The sequence below is a fragment of the Fundulus heteroclitus genome, chromosome 15 (assembly GCF_011125445.2).
Source record: "Fundulus heteroclitus isolate FHET01 chromosome 15, MU-UCD_Fhet_4.1, whole genome shotgun sequence".
NCBI classification, from domain to species: Eukaryota; Metazoa; Chordata; class Actinopteri; order Cyprinodontiformes; family Fundulidae; genus Fundulus; species Fundulus heteroclitus.
The window spans coordinates 13,244,797-13,263,264 of record NC_046375.1 but is presented as its reverse complement, the minus strand read 5'-3'; the positions used below and the strand labels follow the sequence as shown (position 1 = coordinate 13,263,264).

Below are 18,468 nucleotides of genomic sequence, written 5' to 3'. Positions count from 1 at the left end.
GTTAAAGGCTGCAAAAGACTTAAGACTGTTGCAAAGATTCCCCCGTCCAGTAACCCTAAACATGCAGTCAGAGCTACAATTAAATGGTTTAGAATAAAAACATGTTTGTGTGAGAAGGGCCTAGTCAAAGCCCAGAACTGAATCCACTGGAAGAATTGGGGCAAAATTTAAAAATTGTTGATCACAGATGTTTTCCATCCAATCTGAAAGAGATTTAGCTATTTTGCAAAAAAATAAAACAAAATAAAATTAAATAGAAAATAAAAAAATAAAATAAACAGGGGTTAAAAGTGTTTTTTAAGCGCGAATAGCTGGTAGACTCATGGCTGAAATGACGTGCAGCTGCAACTGCATCAAGGGGGGTGGGGGTGTTCAGGAAAATATGTTGACTCCTGTGGGCTGAATGCAAAAGCACGCCACAATTTTAGGTTATCTACTTCTAAAGAGAAATCGAAAACCGTGTTATAATGTGACAAAGGTCAAGGTATAATTATGCTTTTGCAAGGCACTATATATGCATTAGGTTCTTTGTAAAACAAAACAAGTGATCAACATACAAAGCTGTGTGTTTTATTCTTATGGCGAAAACACTACAATTCGTCAAGGAAATCTTGCAAAAAAATTAAGTATAGAAAAAAAAAATCAGACCCAAGACTGAAGCAGGTGATACTTTGGTTTTGGGGAAGGTTGGATTTTGATGAGGGAAACACTGTAGGGTACCAAGAAGACTCATTAAGTTCTAAAAGATTAAGCTCTCCACTTTCATTTATAAACATTCATTAGAATAATTAATAAGAGTTTAGAAAATTCTTCAGATGTCCAGGATGCACTCCAAAAATGTCCCTACTACTACTACTTTAAATTGAACACATTTGCGTAGACGAACGAGTCTTTCATTGCCGTCACATGTCCAGTGTTGTTTTCAATAAGGCACCAGTGGATTATTCCTTAGGATGAATAGTTTCATGAAGAAACTATAATGTCAACATTCGTCTCTTTAGTAAAGGGTTGATTAAGTGGCAAATGCATGGCAGAAAAAGTCAGAATAATTCGATGAAGGATGAGAAAAAAGGAAGATTTCTTCCAGCATTTCTGCCTGTAGAGAAACACGGGGTAGATCCAGCGCTGATAATTTGGCGTTTTTTAACAATTAGGATCCTCGATCCGGTCCAGTTTTAGGGTTGCAGTCACGAGGCGAGCACAGATCCTTCTATTGCTTCTTACGTTTAGCGTTTTCCAGGGTAACGTGAAAAAAAAAACTAGTGTGCTGCGGCCTCAGGATCGACTTTTATTTCCCAGCTTAAGCAGCGTTTGAGTGTCCCGCCTCAAATTCAGTCCCGTTGGTTTTGGCTCAGTAACAAAGACAGCTTCGGTAAAGTCTGACTTCCTCTATAGATTTAATCCAATCTGTTTTTCATCCGCGCAAGAGATAAACATGGATAAACGTGGACAGCTTGACGAATGATCTGTGCTTAGGTGCTTAAATCACTGGAACGCCAATCTGCTCCATTCAGGTACCTCATCAGCGTCTGGCATCGGTGAATGATCGCTGAAGCCTGTGGTTTGTTTTCAGTCTCCAAGCTGTTGTACTCACTACAGTGAATCTCATTAAGCGGCGCCTCATTTGAGGTTTTCGATGATGGCGATCTCCTGCCGATCGGCGTAATCTGGACTGAGGCCGTTCAGATATAAGCTGCCGTTCCTGGTGAGAGCCCCCGGGACGGGACTCAGAGAGAGCGTCAAGGAGGGGTACGCGTCCTTGTCCTCACACAGGTTGGCGGACAGCGTCCTCTTGCCGGGGGTCATCTCCTGGTTCATGGAGGCGTTAATTCCCAGCTCGGACGACAGCTTGCGCTTGATGGACGCGGCCCGCTGGAACCTGTCGTAGATGTCGACGCTGAGCCGCCTGCGGGTCTCTTTGAACTCCGCCGACACGTTCGCTGTCCACTCAGCCGCGTGGGCACGAAACTCCCCGACCTGCGGAGACAAAATGAAGATTTATGTCAGATTGTCTCTTATGCTGTTGCTCACATTACAAATTAACATTAAGGACAGCTCCACTGAGATCCATTGAGCCGAGCATCTATTTTAGTTAAATCACACTCGCAGGCTGCTTTGTCGGGTACAGCAGTTTGATTGTTTATCTCAAATACTGAGACAGCCATATCCATGGCAGCAGCTCAGTGCATTTAGGTAGTTAGACCACTTGGTGAAGGTCAAACTGGGCATCAGAATTAGCAAGGAAGGGGATTTTACTGACTTTTAACAAGGCATGGGAGGCAAAGGTTCATCTAAATATTTTAGAAACGGCTTATCAACTGAGACTTTTATTCAAAACCACCTTATAGACTAAGGGACGATTCAATTCAGTTCACTTCAAACATATTTTTTTAATCTCTGAGAGAGATTGGAGATCATTATAATTCCGACTTTCTACGATATTTTGTTACTACTAGTGTACATTTTATTTTATACAAAACCAAGGCATAAAGGTTGCTTTTCATCTTTTTATGTTGTACAAAAATAAATCTTAATTTCGTAAGTTGGGGGTATAAAATATTGATATTTTTTCTGCCCGTTTCAGGTTTATTTCACTCACTGGCAACAGAAACACATTTGAATTAAAGCAGCTTTATAATAAACCTAGCCCATTGAAATGTAGTTCATTTGAGCACTGAGAATAACAAAGTAGAGATATAGACAAGGCCAAACATTTAGGTCGAGGCACAATATATATATATATATATATATATATATATATATATATATATATATATATATATATATATATATATATATATATATATATATATATATATATGTTTTTGCAAGCTGTTCTGTTACAATTTGCATTTATTGGCTATTGTGCAGTGATCAGATGAATGTGCATCCTGCTTGACATAAACTTTTCATCTACTCTTAGTATAGTCACCGCATAAACACAGGGGGGGGGGAGGTAACGAGTCCATCTGAAATAAACTGCTATAGAAGAGGCAAATGGGCTTGATGTTATTGTCCTCCTGTGATTGCAACAGTGTGCTTCAAATAAATGAAAGCACTTATCATCAAACTGCATCCAAATGGGCTCATATAGTATATGAGCAAAGTGCTGAGAACATTGCACCGAAATGATGCAATTTTTAAAGGATGATAAAAGGATGTGAAAGGGAGAGCTTTTAATAAAGGTTAATCAAGAGGTTCCAAGAATCACCAGGATGGTTTCTTTCCAAAGAAATTGCGCCACCAGTGCAGAGCTTGCTCAACATTGGAAGCGGGTGGGTGTGTTGAATGTGCACCAAAGCCCATGCAGATTGTTGGGCTACTCTCTTGTGAATAGAAAGGCTGAAAAGGCACTTTTTTTTGGACAACATTAAGCAGGAAGTACATGAAAGCTCAACAGCAGTGATGCAGAATGTCAGCTTCTCCAAAAGGAAACAGGTTGCTTTTTCAAGAGACAAGCTCTCAAGTCAGACCATGATTACTGGCATTAATAAAGGCTGGCAGCAAAACGTCCTCCAAGAGGAACTTCTTCAAGCAAAATGGCCGCAACTTGTTGTGTTTTCCAGCATGATGGAGCACAGCGGGTCAGAAGTTACATTTTGTCAGCGGGTCAGTGTTCTTAGCACAAGCAGTTTAAAAACGGCCAACTTTGTATATGCTGGCTTCTTTTGTGTGCAATTTTCACATCTACAATCAAACGTCTTTGAACCTTAACAATCAAACTCTTTGAAAAAGTAACACTCTGTTACTTTTAGTATAAAACAGAAACAAGTCACAACATCTGACAAATACAGTCATGGATTGATGTGTGACGCACAGTCATATTCAATAAATCAGGTTCAGTTATTTCTATAACTCATTAATATAGATCAATTACACACATCAGACCAATAAAAAACATTTTTAATTCAGAAATGTGGACTTAATGAAATGTATGTTTGATATCTGCTTTAATGTTGTTATTTTTCAACTGACAAGCGAGCGTCACCAGAAGGCATCCTCTAATTTATTGCATATGACTGTCTATAAAAAATTCATGCGATGTGGAAATATTTTATGAAATGGCACCCGTTAAAGTGAACCAGTTCATGCTGAGGCTGTGGATATTCCTTAGATGTTTTCTAAAGGTGAACAACAACCATGAACATGTGATCCAAACCTTGACCCAGTTCTACAAGACAAGCTTAAGACAGCGTATGGATCGCATGTTTTAAATTTTGAAGCATTTAAAATTAAACCGGAGGTAAATTACATGATCAAAAGTCATGCATTGATTGTCAGTCTGACCACGTTTAATACTACCAGCCTCCTTAATGTGCCCAGCTGACAAAGTTCCCTCTGAGATCAAAAGTGGCACGTCCATTAATTTCCACAGACAGCTGTTGAAAAGCTCTCTCCTCAAGCGCTCGCCCACATGTCTTGCCCGCGCTCCAATTAGAAAAACTGCATGGAGGAATTTTAAAACCTTACGCGCTGCTGTTCTCTGTTAATGTTCATTTTTCACCGCGGTCGGCTCCAGATGTGGAGATTTATGAAAAAAACGGGGAGAAAGAAATCAATATCCGAGTATGGTGTTTTTGAGACGGGCACAGTAAAGAGGTTTTTTTCCATCATCGCTGCATTGTGCCATCTGATACAGATCATGAACAAATATATAAGGGATTTTATACAATAGTACTCTTATATTCATATAAGGGTAGCAAATTGCTTTTGCAGTAAGAAGAGCCTGAAATACAAGCAGGGTTTATTTAATTTCTGCTGGGTTTATTCAGGTCCAGAATGCCTTGATGGTAAAGTTTTTGCACAAATCTCGTACCCAGTCGTCACTTTTTAGTTTTATTATTTGATTTTTTTTATAGAGCAGTATGCCCAGTTGAATAACACGAATATATTTTTTTTGGTTCAGCTCTGCAAAAGTTTAAATTATACAAGGTGTATAATATAGACATAGAGAGTGCATCCATGGTCATTGTAAGATTTCACCTTCATTTTGCATCAGGTCTCCTTCTCCAGGCTCCTTATTTATTTAGCAGCCTTTGAGGTGAAGAGGGTCATGAAAAGACACTTGAATTGAAATTTATGGCACCTGTGTGTGTGCACATTGAAAAAAGAAAACAACACCTTCTGTCTACTCGTTTTTTTTCTGCCTGCTCATCATCGACCCTCGTCCCTTCCAGCAACCTCCCACTGAAAACCTTCCCTCCCGATGATTTGATTCTCTGCACAGCTCCCAGCCTCCACAGATGTACACTTATTATGCCAACGGAAGGATGGGAAAGGCTGCATACTTCCAAATAGCCACCACTCCATCTTATTTATGTCACAGAGAATAAGATGAGGATGATTTAGGATTCAGAAGGAGAGCAGATGTGTGGCTTTTTCTTTTTGCATCTGAGTTATGACATGACCTAAGAGCAAGGCATCCCATCATTCAGCACCAGCAGACGTCCAGTGTGAGACTGTATTTACCTTGCAGAGTGAGGGCAGGATGAATAACTATCACTTTCAGATTTATTGCTATAGGGGAGGGAAAAAAAATGAGGCTGCTGTGGTCTTTCTGCAAAAGTCTCTATACACAAACTAGAGATGTTTAGAGTTCAGTGCAAAACAGCAGCTGCATCAAAACATGGAAGTTTCTTAAAATGACAAATATCCTAGTTTAGAACCAGAGCTATAGCTCTTGATGAAACATTATATAAATCACTATCAGCCTTTCCATGCTTCATATATATATATATATATATATATATATATATATATATATATATATATATATATATATATATATATATATATATATAGTATAGTATAGTATATAGTATATAGTATATATATATATATATATATATATATATATATATATCTATATATATATATCTATATATATATCTATATATATCTATATATATCTATATATCTATATATATATATATATACCCAGTATATATACATATACCCAGTATATATGCAGATATATATAGATATAGATATATGAGGAATGACAACAAATAATCAACATGATTCAAGTTTGTTCCAACCAATTAACTGATAATGTCCGCTTAGACGGACCTTTTTTCAGTGTTGCAGTATGACCGCTATGCACCATAGGCGCTGGCGGTCATTCAAAAGCAGAGCCAGACCATTGCAAAAAGGATGCAAAATACTTTTATGTGGTTATGGTTTTAAATTTAAACACTCATCAAGCTCCTTCAGTTGTCAGCTAAATAGCTCCCAGTCAGCCGGGCTGCCTGGCGGACAACAATCAGTTTCTCAACCAAAACTCACTGATGTGCTCAGAAGGCAAGGATGTGAGGAAAGAAATGAGGAGTGCATTATGCTAATAGATATGTCCAAAGTTTATAATGTGTGAGAAAACCAACATTTTTGTTTATTCGGTCAGTATTTAAAACAGATGACACAATAAACTGTTAAAATATAATGACGTGTCTCTTTTAAAATTTTGCATATTGTAAAAGAAATCACAAGGTAGACCATGTTTTCTTATTATGTGCCCTTTGTCAGGTCAGTATAAAGCATCTGACGATGTGTGAAGATAGTGCTGAAGTGAAAAACGACTCCAAACATTTGTCCTCCATGTTCACCCACAATAATAAGCTGTAGCAGAATAGCTTATTTTTTTTATTTTTTTGCTTATAAGTACATAAACTTCCCTTCAATCTGCCACATTTGTAGCATGAGCTTGAAGTGATGTTTCAGGGCGAAGCAACACGTTGTCTGGGGGAAACTTGCTGAGGATGGATGTATAGATTGTGATTGATGTGTCAGGTGTTGTCTTTTTGCAATCAGCCAGCTAAATTACTGTAGGAAAGTTTTGTCTTGATTAGCAAAACACTGACTGATTATGTGGAGAAAGTGGAAAATTGGAAACCGCTGCATGGCTTGCTAATAAAAAGTTGGCTACTTTGGGTGCACAGGTGCCAGGATGCTGGTGCATACCTGCATATGCACATCAGAGGGCATAAATATACTTTAATTAGTAACAAAGTCTTTATTTTTTACATTCTATACAGCATATCCAAAGTGTGGCCCATGGGCCATTTGTGCGACCCCTGAGTGCAATTTAAGGATGGTAGAAATTTTACAGACTATCGCAGGATGTTGATGCATTGCAGCAAGCATTTTTGAATAAAGACCTACCCACATTCTTTTGTTTTTGTTGAGAATTAAAAAAAGCCTTTCTTTTAAAATGGCAAAAGTTTGTATATTTGAGATTGGACATGAATTACACCATCAATTTTCTACAAAAATCAGATTAATTTGTTTCTTTCATTTAGATATTCCAAGTGTAGCCTGCTGTTGATCATGTAAAAAAACAAAAAAACAAACAATATTCGTTTTAGCAGTTTTATTTAGCAATTAATTTTTTTGTGGACCATGATCACTTTCCACTTCAAAATTTTGGCCTACGTGGCATAAAGTTTAGACACTCTTGGTGTGCAGGGAAGATTTGAACTTCAGATTTATTTTTAACATACTTCAGCTATAGCAGCACTTACTTCCTCTTTCGTTTTCTTTGAGATGACCCTGAACCAGTCTCCGATCATGCTCAGCACAGCTGCAAAGTACGCCAAGCCCACCAGGATCCAGAACCACACCACTGGCTTGTAGTAGTCCAGGTACTCCAGACTCTCTGAACCACCTATGAAACAATCAACACAAGCAGTGGGTTAAAATGGAAAACCCTCTTTGGTCTCCTTCCAAATTACCATTCATTCGATAGATAGATAGATAGATAGATAGATAGATAGATAGATAGATAGATAGATAGATAGATAGATAGATAGATAGATAGATAGATAGATAGATAGATAGATAGATAGATAGATAGATAGATAGATAGATAGATAGATAGATAGATAGATAGATAGATAGATAGATAGATAGAGGACATGTCTCCTTTAAGAATATACACAAAGTGCAAAAATCAATGTGAAGAATGTGATATTCTCATTTTCTGGGCTATACTTGCATCTGTATTTAACTCCCCAAAATACAATCTTTCCAAGAGTTATAGCTACAGAGCACAACACCTGCAAAGTATGATGTGGGTACCCATTACTGGACATGTTTAACTAAGTGGACGCGAGGCTAATTAGCTTACAGTAACTACTGGAGGCTGATGCAGGTGCTGTAATCTAATCGATAATCATTAAGCCTGCTCAGGGAAGTTTAACCTAGCTGCTAAGTGTTTGTGATTTTTCCCATCTGCCTCTGCCCTGTTATCACCCAAGCAAGTCATCTTGAACTAACTTCCTGCTACTCACGCACACATGAGGGCACACACACGTATGCACACGCACACACACAGTCTCGCAGTGAGGACCTTGCATTGACTTCCAATCATTTCCTCACTTTTGTTCCCTCTAGTTTTGGCTCTCATTCCAGTCCTGCCAGATTCACTTACTGCATTAAGGTCATCATATATAGTTAAATCTCCATTTTCCTCTCTCTCTCTAATTTTCAATTTATCTCAAATATGCTAATCTTCTTAAACCCTCACCGTACTGTTCAACGCTTTAACGTCAACCTTAAATATCGTCAGACATATTTTAGTATGAGCTAACAATAATCGGCGTTAATATAGAACACCGTTTTATAAATGACTAATTCATTTATTAAGGGGAAATATCTATGCCAACAAACCTGGCTCTATGTGAAAACACGTTTGCAATCCTAGTTGAATCATGAATTGATGGCTATAAAACAATTAAAAAAAAAAAAAACTTTGCAGGCCTGATCACTGCCAGAATCATGTAAACAGAATAGTTGTGAACCTTACAAGGAGTGGCCACTCACCCAAAATCACAGCAACAGCGCATCGAAAAATCTCATTGAGGTCACAAAACAACCCAGAACAACATCTAAAACATCACAAGACAGTTCAGTGGCCAAAATAAATCAATTAGAAAGATAATAGGTAACGATGGCATCCACGGGAGAGGTCGTTGGCAAAAAATAAATAAAATAAAAATAAAAAAAACCTGCTGACTCTCTCAAAATTACAAAACAATCAACCTGAGGATTTGGTAAACAAGACACAAGAATTTGAGACAAATAGCATCACACAAACATGGTGGTCCAGGGCTACAACACCCACCCCTCAATGGCTCAAAACTTGAAATGAAGGTTTACGAGTCGTGCAGTAAATTTCTGTAAAGAAAGTTTTACAGGCCATTCATGATTGAAAACCCTCCAGTGTAGCTGAATTAAAACAGTTCTGCAAATATTTTTCATATACTTAGCTTATCTTTATTTGACATAGCAATTTCTTGGAGGAAACATTTAAGCGTGATGAGAAAATGAAAACAGAAACAAATCCTGTAAGGGGGCAAACATTTTTTTTTTCCATAGCATTGGATCTGCATGTTACAAGCTAAAATATGTGATGATAATCAGGATTTTCTACTTGATGTATTGATCTGCCCAGAAACAAATGGATCTTCGAAACTAACCAAATCAGGCTTACTATCTGAATTGCTTCATCAGAAACTGTTTAACAATGTTGAAGAGCAACAGAAGCTTAAACTTAACAGAAGAAATAAGAATAATATTTGACAAACTAAAGAAACGTGATTATTCTGTAGCTGCGTTACAACAGTAAAATCCAACAAGCATAAGATTATATAGATGTAGTAGGGCAATTGTGAATATCTCTTAATCGTATGTGTGCATTTGAAAGTAAAATCTCAGTCTAGACTTTAAATTATAGGGCTCACGACGTACAGAAGGCTAACTTAGACTTTGTCATTCAGAATGCGCTGAATCACTTTATTCAGATTATTTAAAAAATGTTTAAGCTCTGACTTCTAAAAACTCATGAAAATATTAATGTTACTATCTTTAGGTTTTAATATCAGGAAACCCATTCTATGTAGTGTGAGAATGAATTAATTTACATTTTTTTTCACTAATCAGTGCCTCGGATCTTTCTTTTATTTTTTTACTGTGGTGGGTTTTAACTGATTGAATATAAAAAGGATCTGGTTACTAGACATGAAAATCAAAATGAACTCTAAAAATGTCATCAGAACCTTCCACCTGTCTCTGTCTCAGATGTCTGGTTTAGACAGCAATGCTAAACATTAAGTGGAAATAACATTTAAGGTATCAGAATCAGATGCTTTATTATTTTAATATATAGAAGTCTCTTTTAAAGATATTTACAGCATTCAAATACAGTTTCGAAGGACATATTTATGTTTCTGCTCTGATACACAACTGTATCTACATGTTCTCTATTTGTATTGATTAAGGTAGAACAGTACAGCAGCTTTAAGCTTATCTTAACATTATGGATAGGCAGTTATTACATTATTATCTGTTATTGTTATCTGGGCAAAAAAGTAAATTTTTAATAGATGGATGGATGACAGACAGAGAGCATTTACACTGAGAGACCGTGTAAATGATTCACAATCAGCTCAGAATCTGTGCAACAATAAGCATGCCTCTAAACACTTATTTAGTCTGTTTTGAGCAGCAGAGATTATAGATTAAGTTTTATAGATTAAATCTAACAGCAGCCGGGAGGAATGACCTGTGGAAGCGCTCCTTTGAGCAATAAGGGTGCAGCAGTCTGTCAGTAAAACAGCTCTGCAGCTCTGCAACAGCTCCATGCATGGATTGGGAGACACTGTCCATCAATGTTGTTTTGCTTACTGCCCTTTTGTCTCCCACCACCTGCACTGGGTCCTGGGGGCATGAGTTTATCCAGCCGCCTCCACTCAGCTTCAGATACGCTGCTGCTCCAACAGACCACAACACAGAAGATGGCTGACAGAATCACCACAGAGTCAAAGAAGGTCTTCAGGAGCGTCCCTTGAACTGCAAAAGGCCTCACTCTCGTCTGACTATTCCTGTAAAGAGCATCAGTGTTGTGACTCTAGTCCAGTTTATTGTTCAGGTGAACATCCAGGTACTTATAAGAGTCCACTATCTTAACATCAGTTCCCTGGATGCTCACCAGTATCAATGGGGTGGGTCTCCACCTGCAAAAATCCACCACGAGCTACTTTGCTTTCCTTGCATTTAAGCTGAGATTGTTCTGCTGCCACCAGTCTAAAAAACTCTATATCCACCGTCTGTACTCTGAGTCGTCCTCATCTGTGATAAGACCGACTAAGGTAGAGTCATCAGAGAACTTCTGAAGCTGGCAACCTGGGAAGCTGATAGAGAAGTTTTCAGTGTAGAGGGTGAACAGAAATGGTGCCCTGCGGTACTCCTGTACTCCTGTACTGCAATACTGTAATACGTTTCATTGTTTTATGTATCTTGATACATACGGAGTGAGACAGCTGTCAAAAAATAAAATTCTTCTTCTAACGTATAAAGCCCTTCATAATCAAACTCCATCATATATCAGAGCTCTGATTACCCCGTATGTTCCTAACAGAGCACTTCGCTCTCAGACCGCAGGTCTGCTGGTGGTTCCTAGAGTCTCTAAGAGTAGAATGGGAGGCAGATCCTTTAGCTATCAGGCTCCTCTCCTGTGGAACCAACTCCCAGTTTTGGTCCGTGAGGCAGACACCCTGTCTACTTTTAAGACTAATCTTAAAACTTTCCTTTTTGACAAAGCTTATAACTAGAGTGGCTCATGTTACTCTGAGCTACCTTTATAGTTTTACTGCTATAGGCTTAGGCTACTGGAGAACATCAGGATCTAATTTTCTCACTCTATAGAGTTCTACTGTTCTTCAATTATGCATTATGTGTTGTCATTTCAGCTTTAACTTTCTGTTCTCTCTCTTTTATCTTCATAGTAGGTACACCTGGTCTGGCGTTCTGTTAACTGTGACATCATCCAGAGAAGACGGCTCACCCGCTACTACCATCTAATGTAGAACAGATTACTAGATCAATGTGTGCTTCTGTGCTTTTTTGTTTCTCTTGTTGTGTCTCTGTTCTGTCTTCTGTAACCCCAGTCGGTCGAGGCAGATGACCGTTCATACTGAGCCCGGTTCTGCCGGAGGTTTTTTTTCCCGTTAATGGGTGGTTTTTCTTCCCACTGTCGCTTCATGCTTGCTCAGTATGAGGGATTGCAGCAAAGCCATGTACAATGCAGATGACTCTTCCTGTAGCTCTACGGTTCCCCAGGAGTGAATGCTGCTTGTCGGGACTTTGATGCAATCAACTGGTTTCCTTATATAGGACATTTTTGACCAATCTGTATAATCTGACCCAATCTGTATAATATGATTGAACTTGACTTTGTAAAGTGCCTTGAGATGACATGTTTCATGATTTGGCGCTATATAAATAAAATTGAATTGAATTGAAATTGAAAAAGATGTGTGCATTGTTCTAACTATTCATATTCATATTTGTATGTCAATGAAAATACTGCACACAAGACTCTGATTGTGATGTAAATGAGACTAAAATATGTGTGGGTTAGGATTGTTTTTTTATGTGAGTATGAAGCTAAATGCTCATACAAAGTCTTCACTGCAGTGTACACAAATTCAAGTGTGTGGGTACAACAAGAAAAGTGTTGAAATGACATCACAAGGGGGCGTAATCGAACGAGAAGGAAGTCTATGCGGTGCTTGAATGTCAGGCCGCGACTGACTGGGAAGCCATGGGATGGGAAGGACTATTTGGCATATACTTTCATCGTACCTGTATGACTACGGCACTCCTGCTGACATTTGGGGACAAACAGATGTAATAAAATTGTATAGACTGGTTAGAAGTTTGCATGCTGACAGAGCTTTTTGCAAACTGTTCATAAAAAGTAGCTGGATTCAACATGATGGCTAATTGCTAGGCTAATGAGCAGAAGCAACTGGTGAGCTCTTGGTGCATGTGACTGCTGTTTGTTGGGTGTCTAGACACTCATTGTCACGCTGTGTGATGGTAGCACAGTTAAAGTGAGTGGTCTAACTTAATAAAATTAATGTAATTAATCAATCATATTTTAAATAAAGTATCTTAGCCTTATGTAGCGTGTTTACTAGTTACAGGCTATGCTGTAACTCCTGGGGGGTGGGGGTAGTAATGAAATCTGACCGTCATTACACTAAACTCGTCCTATATATATATATATATATATATATATATATATATATATATATATATATATATATATATATATATATATATATATATAAAATTTTTTAATTTTATTTTATATTAATTTTTTTAACAGTGTCCTGTCTGGCAACGTGGCAATACGAATTGTTGTCTTAATGCCAAAAAGAGCCCAACAGATTTTACTTTCACAAGTGGAGCAGTGCGGCTTTCGCCATAGTGCTTTTAGATTCATATTCACATAAAAACAACCATAAGCTGCACAATTTCTCATACTCACATATATAAAAGCAGACTTTTGTGTACAACATTTTCATTGACTTACAAGTATGAATACAAATTGTAAGAATCATGCATACAGCTTTATGACAGCAGCCTTACTCTATGTTACCACAAAATATCTTGATGAAATTCATATTGAAAATCCCTACTTGACATATTTCAGTCTAGTTAACTAGGTCTAGGCAATTTTTTTATTACCAGGTTTACATCAATGTTTTTTACATAAAATTAGGAAATATCAGGAAAGTAATCATTTTCATCAAATTTTGGTACCTAAAGGTTTACTACATATCTTATTAAATTACATGTGGCAGTACTGGAAATGTAAAATACTGTGAGCAGACTGCCAGCGAAGCCTATGCCTTTTTGAGCCAATATGTGACACAGGAAATAGGATTTCACATCATCCTCCAGCTGTTCCAGCACCCTACCCTTCCTTGTAGTGGTGTAAATGGAGAAAGAAAAACTGTTGGTTCCAAATGTACCAAAAGAAAAATTTCCTGTAATACAAAAGCACAGTTTTTTAACTTAACATTATGTGGTTTAATAATGTAATTGTATAGGATCAGTTCCTTAACTATGGATTTTCCCATTTTAGTTGTTTTTATGGTACATTACACTTTCTACATTTTGTATGTGCAAACACAGATGCAATACACAGAAGCTAATTTTATTACATTTTTGTTTGGTTTGAGTTGGTGGCTTTGCTTTCTTAATCCAAACAAGTCCATATTCTTCGCATAAAATGTTAAAAACCCATCATACTGTACCAAATTCTGTGTCATATTTTGATTTAGCATTCTGACCCACATGCAGGGAGCACTCAGAAAACAGACTAATTTGAGAAGTTTTATTGTAACAAAAACAGATGGATTCAAGTTGCTTGGGTCACTGAGGAAAGTAATGGCAGGGGAGAGAGAACACAAGCCCACCCAGAAAAAACATACCCCAAAACGTTGATCTCACCGACTCTCAACAGCACACTCCAAGAGAAAACAGAAATACAAAAGTATTAAAAGTCTTTGATGAAGCCATAATCCAGGCTGAACCAGGAAAAATCTTTGGGGTCATATCTTTCTAAGTCCACTGGGTACTGGATGCCCCGGCAATGACATCAAGGGTCCCGAATCGGTTGCACTGTGTGGGCGGGATGGCCATTAATATCTTGGGCAGGTGATGGGGGCTGGGAAGAATGGCACAACGGACTAAGAGACAAAGGCTAAACCTGTGAGACATGGAAGGTGGGGTGAATCCTGAGTGAATCGGACAGTTTAAGGCAGGCAGTAGAAGGGTTATAAATGGAGTCAATCTCATAAGGGCCAAAAACTTGGGTGAGAGTTTCTTTTTTATGTATGTTTATAACAAAATTTCAGAGAACATACGAAAATAAAGAGAAACACACACACACACACACACACACACACACACACACACACACACACACACACACACACACACACACACACACACACAAAACCCAAAATACGCACCAAAAGTGTTAAAGGTATATAGCCACGTTATATGCTTATAAAAAAAGACCAAAAAAGGTTTTATCATGATAAAATAAGGTTATATACATCAAGCCTCCATCCTGATAATGACTTTATTTACCAACAAACTGAGCAAAAACTAAACGTAAAACGCCAAAATAATAATTAATACGCAAGCAGGACAGGATCATCTTTCATGCAAATTTCGTATGCAACCAGAGTAAGCTACTGACGTATAAATAAAAATAGTCAAATACCGTGGCTATGCACCATCAAACTAAACAACACACATCTGCATAGACAACAATAGTCAAAGAAATTAACAGGTGAAATGTATTTGACAAAAAATGGCAAGGTGGAGAAAGCAAAATTTAAATAAAGATAAAAGGATTTGATGGGTTAAACAAATTTGGTAGACATAAAGTGAGGTTCACAAGGTTGCTAAAGACTTTAAGGAAATTCAAAAAGGGTCTCATGTCTCATCGAACTCTGCTCTTCTCTCTTCAATATACAGTCTCAAGCTCTCCAAATACAACATGTTAGACATTTATCCCATCCAAAAAAGCATATGTAGGCACAGAGTCCAGTTTCCACATTCGTAGGATCACTTTTTTTAGCTATCACCGTCCCAAAAACAAAAGCTCTTTTCTCATACTTGTTAGTTAGAGGAAGATCCCTAGTAGCTCCCGAGAGTTTTTTGCTCATGCACTTCAGTGAAATGTCCTTGACAGAGAGCCCATCCCTTTGACCTGGTATTGAGGTGCGTGAGACCTTATATGGTTGGCAGTATGATGAATTTGTTCCATAGTATGGTTGAAACCTGTGTTAGTCAAGTCCCAGATTCTTTCACAACACTGAATGTGGTGGTGAACTGAGGTTACTGAGATGTTTTCATATCAGAAGGAAAAAGAGGAGGCTGGTAACCAAAAGATGACTCAAAGCGAGATAGCCCAATGACAGATGAAACGTGTGAGTTATGGGTGTACTCCCCCTAGGGAAGTCGGAAATTTCAAGAAGAAAGCTTGGAGAGCAGACACATCAGATCATGGGTTCCATTTCCAGGTTTATCAGTTCAGTTTTGCCATTAGCTTGGGCATTAAAACCAGAGTTGAAGCTACCTTGAGCTACCTTGGGCATGAGTCGTTCCACGTCCAATATATGAATAGTGGTGCCTGGTCAACAAGGATTTCTGGGGGAATGCCATTTAGCCATAAAACCACTTTGAAATAGCAGCTGGGCTTGTCCCAAAAGCACGGGGAAGTTTTTTGAGAGTAATAAGACGCTTTGGAGAATTGGTACATAATGGGGAATATTGCAGTGAAACGCCTGGGCAGACAAAGGCTTGTAACAAACTCTACAGCCATTTGGAACATCAGTCGTTTGGGAACAGGAAGGGCCTAAAGAAGCAACTAGGAGGCTAATTACAAAACATGTTGGGAGCACAAACTGAACGGGCCAAAAGAAACTCCTTCACATCTTTACTTAAGGGGAAATTAAACAGAAATTTCTTCTGATAAACGCGGTGGTGTGACTCATCCCAAGATGACTGAAGAACACAGTAGAATGGACCCATCGAATGAGACAGCCACTGATAGAGACAGTGAGGTCACTGATTTCCTAGATGACTGCTCCAACAACACATGTGGATGACAACATTTTTACGTCATCAGAGGTAAGCTGTCTTGAAAGAGCGTCTAGTTGGGTATCATGGGAATCTGGCATGCAAGGTATGGTAAAGTTGAATCTTGAGCTGAAAGAAGACACAGGGACACAAGTTGTCATATAAACCTTGCTGTTGAGAGGACAGCTCCCAACCTGGAGTCTGAAGCATCCACCTCCGTGATGAACTATTCCAGGGAATCTGGTTGAATCAGGATAGGAGCCTTGGGAAACTTTTTTTTTAGTTTATGGAAAGCCTGATCAGCCTCAAGATAACCAAACAAAATGTCTCTTGGTAGAGGCATGATGAAACAACGATTACAATTTTCAAAACTTTAGAAACATTGGAGCTGTATCCAGGTTGCGGTGGTTGGCCAGTTGACGACATCTTGGAATTTGTCTGGGTCTGTCTTCTCCTGCTCACTCTCAAGAATCTATCTCAAGAACAAAATTGACAGAACATAGAATTCACACTTTTAAGCTTTACTGTAGAGACGGCTCTCAAGAAGACACTGAAGGAGTAGATGGACACGTCTTTGATCATCTGTGAGGGTCTTTGAAAAGATGAGTGTGTCATCCAGGTAGATGAAGACATTGACATTGTCATTGAGAAGGTTGCTTGGGCCATTATTTATGAGGGCCTGTTGTGCCCTGCTGGGGAATTAGTGCACCCTAATGGTATCGCTAAAATGGTGTTGTGTAAATGCAGCTTTCCATTCATCTCAATCTTTTATCCGAACCAAATGGTATGCTTTTAGTGGCTTTGGTTTTCAGATGGTTGTCAAAGCAGTCCTTGGACTGCCTCAAAAGCAGAGTTAATGCAATGGAACAGGATACTTAGTTTTGATTGTTATTTGATTTAAATCTTTGTAATTAATACAAGGAAAAAGTTTGCTGTCTTCTTTGGAGACGAAAAACTAAGCCTGCACCTAATGAGGAGGGTAAGTGCCGATCGATGCCAGCTGCCAGAGACTCGCTGATGTACTTTTCCATTGACTATTCTTCATATTTAGACATATTGTAAAGTTGGGGAGAAGGTAAAGGTGCGCGTGGAAAAAGCTTGATGACACAGTCATAAGGTCTGTGTGGTGGTAAGGAAAGAGCCTTATGTTTATTAAATACCTGCTTTAAGTCGTGATATTCTGCAGGGATGTTAGACTGGTCGGCAGTGGAAGGCTCCTCCTCCAGCAAAGTTGGGCCAGTTGAGGGGATGGCAGACTGCAAACAAGCAGAGTGACAGTAAGCGCTCCATGCGTGAACTTGATTTTCTCTCCAATTCAGGTGAGGATTATGAATTTGAAGCCAAGAACTACCCAGGACAACAAGAGACTGAGACGTGGAGAACACAGAGAAGGATAGAAACTCACGACGATAACCAGAGATGAGTATTTCCACAGGCTGTCTTGTGGGTCATTGCACAAAGATGTTTTTTTCCATCCAGAGCAGAGGACTAAATTGGAGTAGGTAGTGTGGATATAACCAGGTTTTGGTCCAAAAGATTATCTTCACAACTTGAGTCAATAAGGGCCAAAGCTTGAAGAGGACCAGACTGACAATGAGGGTAGCTGGGAGTGTGAGACAAGGAGAAGAAACCTTAGTGGGAGTGTCCGTCAGAATCCCAGTGTCTACATACGAACTCTCTTTTGGTTGGATTGGGCAGGATGCAATGAAATGTCCGGTTTAACCCTGATATAGATATTCTTTAGAATAATCTGTCATTCCTCCAGCACAAGGATAAGGTGCTCAATTTTAATAGGTTCCCCTTGATTCTTGGGCTGAGTTGGTGAGAGGGGACACCCTTCAGGTGAAAGCGGAAATTGATAACACAAAGTTTGGTTGGGAACTACCTTTTTGCTGTGGAGTCTTGCTCTTTCTAGGAGACGGTTCTCTATGTGGGTAGTTAGGCTCTTCTATTGGCTCTTCTAAGTACCTTGGTTCATATCGTACTGCAATTTCATCTTTTGATTGTTGATCTAGAGAGTGGGCG

At 38.7% G+C, this 18,468-nt stretch overlaps 1 protein-coding gene across 1 annotated transcript in view; it reads right to left on the bottom strand.

Moving 5' to 3' along the window:
• Window positions 1-234: 234 nt before the first annotated feature.
• LOC105929457 (potassium channel subfamily K member 2) overlaps window positions 235-18,468 on the bottom strand; it is a 50,065-nt gene continuing 31,831 nt past the window's right edge. The window contains exons 6-7 of the mRNA XM_036147435.1: window positions 7,518-7,660; window positions 235-1,977 (exon numbers count right to left, since the gene is read on the bottom strand). Coding sequence (XP_036003328.1) covers window positions 1,621-1,977; window positions 7,518-7,660 — 500 coding nt within the window. The 3' untranslated portion in view covers window positions 235-1,620. The remainder of the gene's footprint in view (window positions 1,978-7,517; window positions 7,661-18,468) is intronic.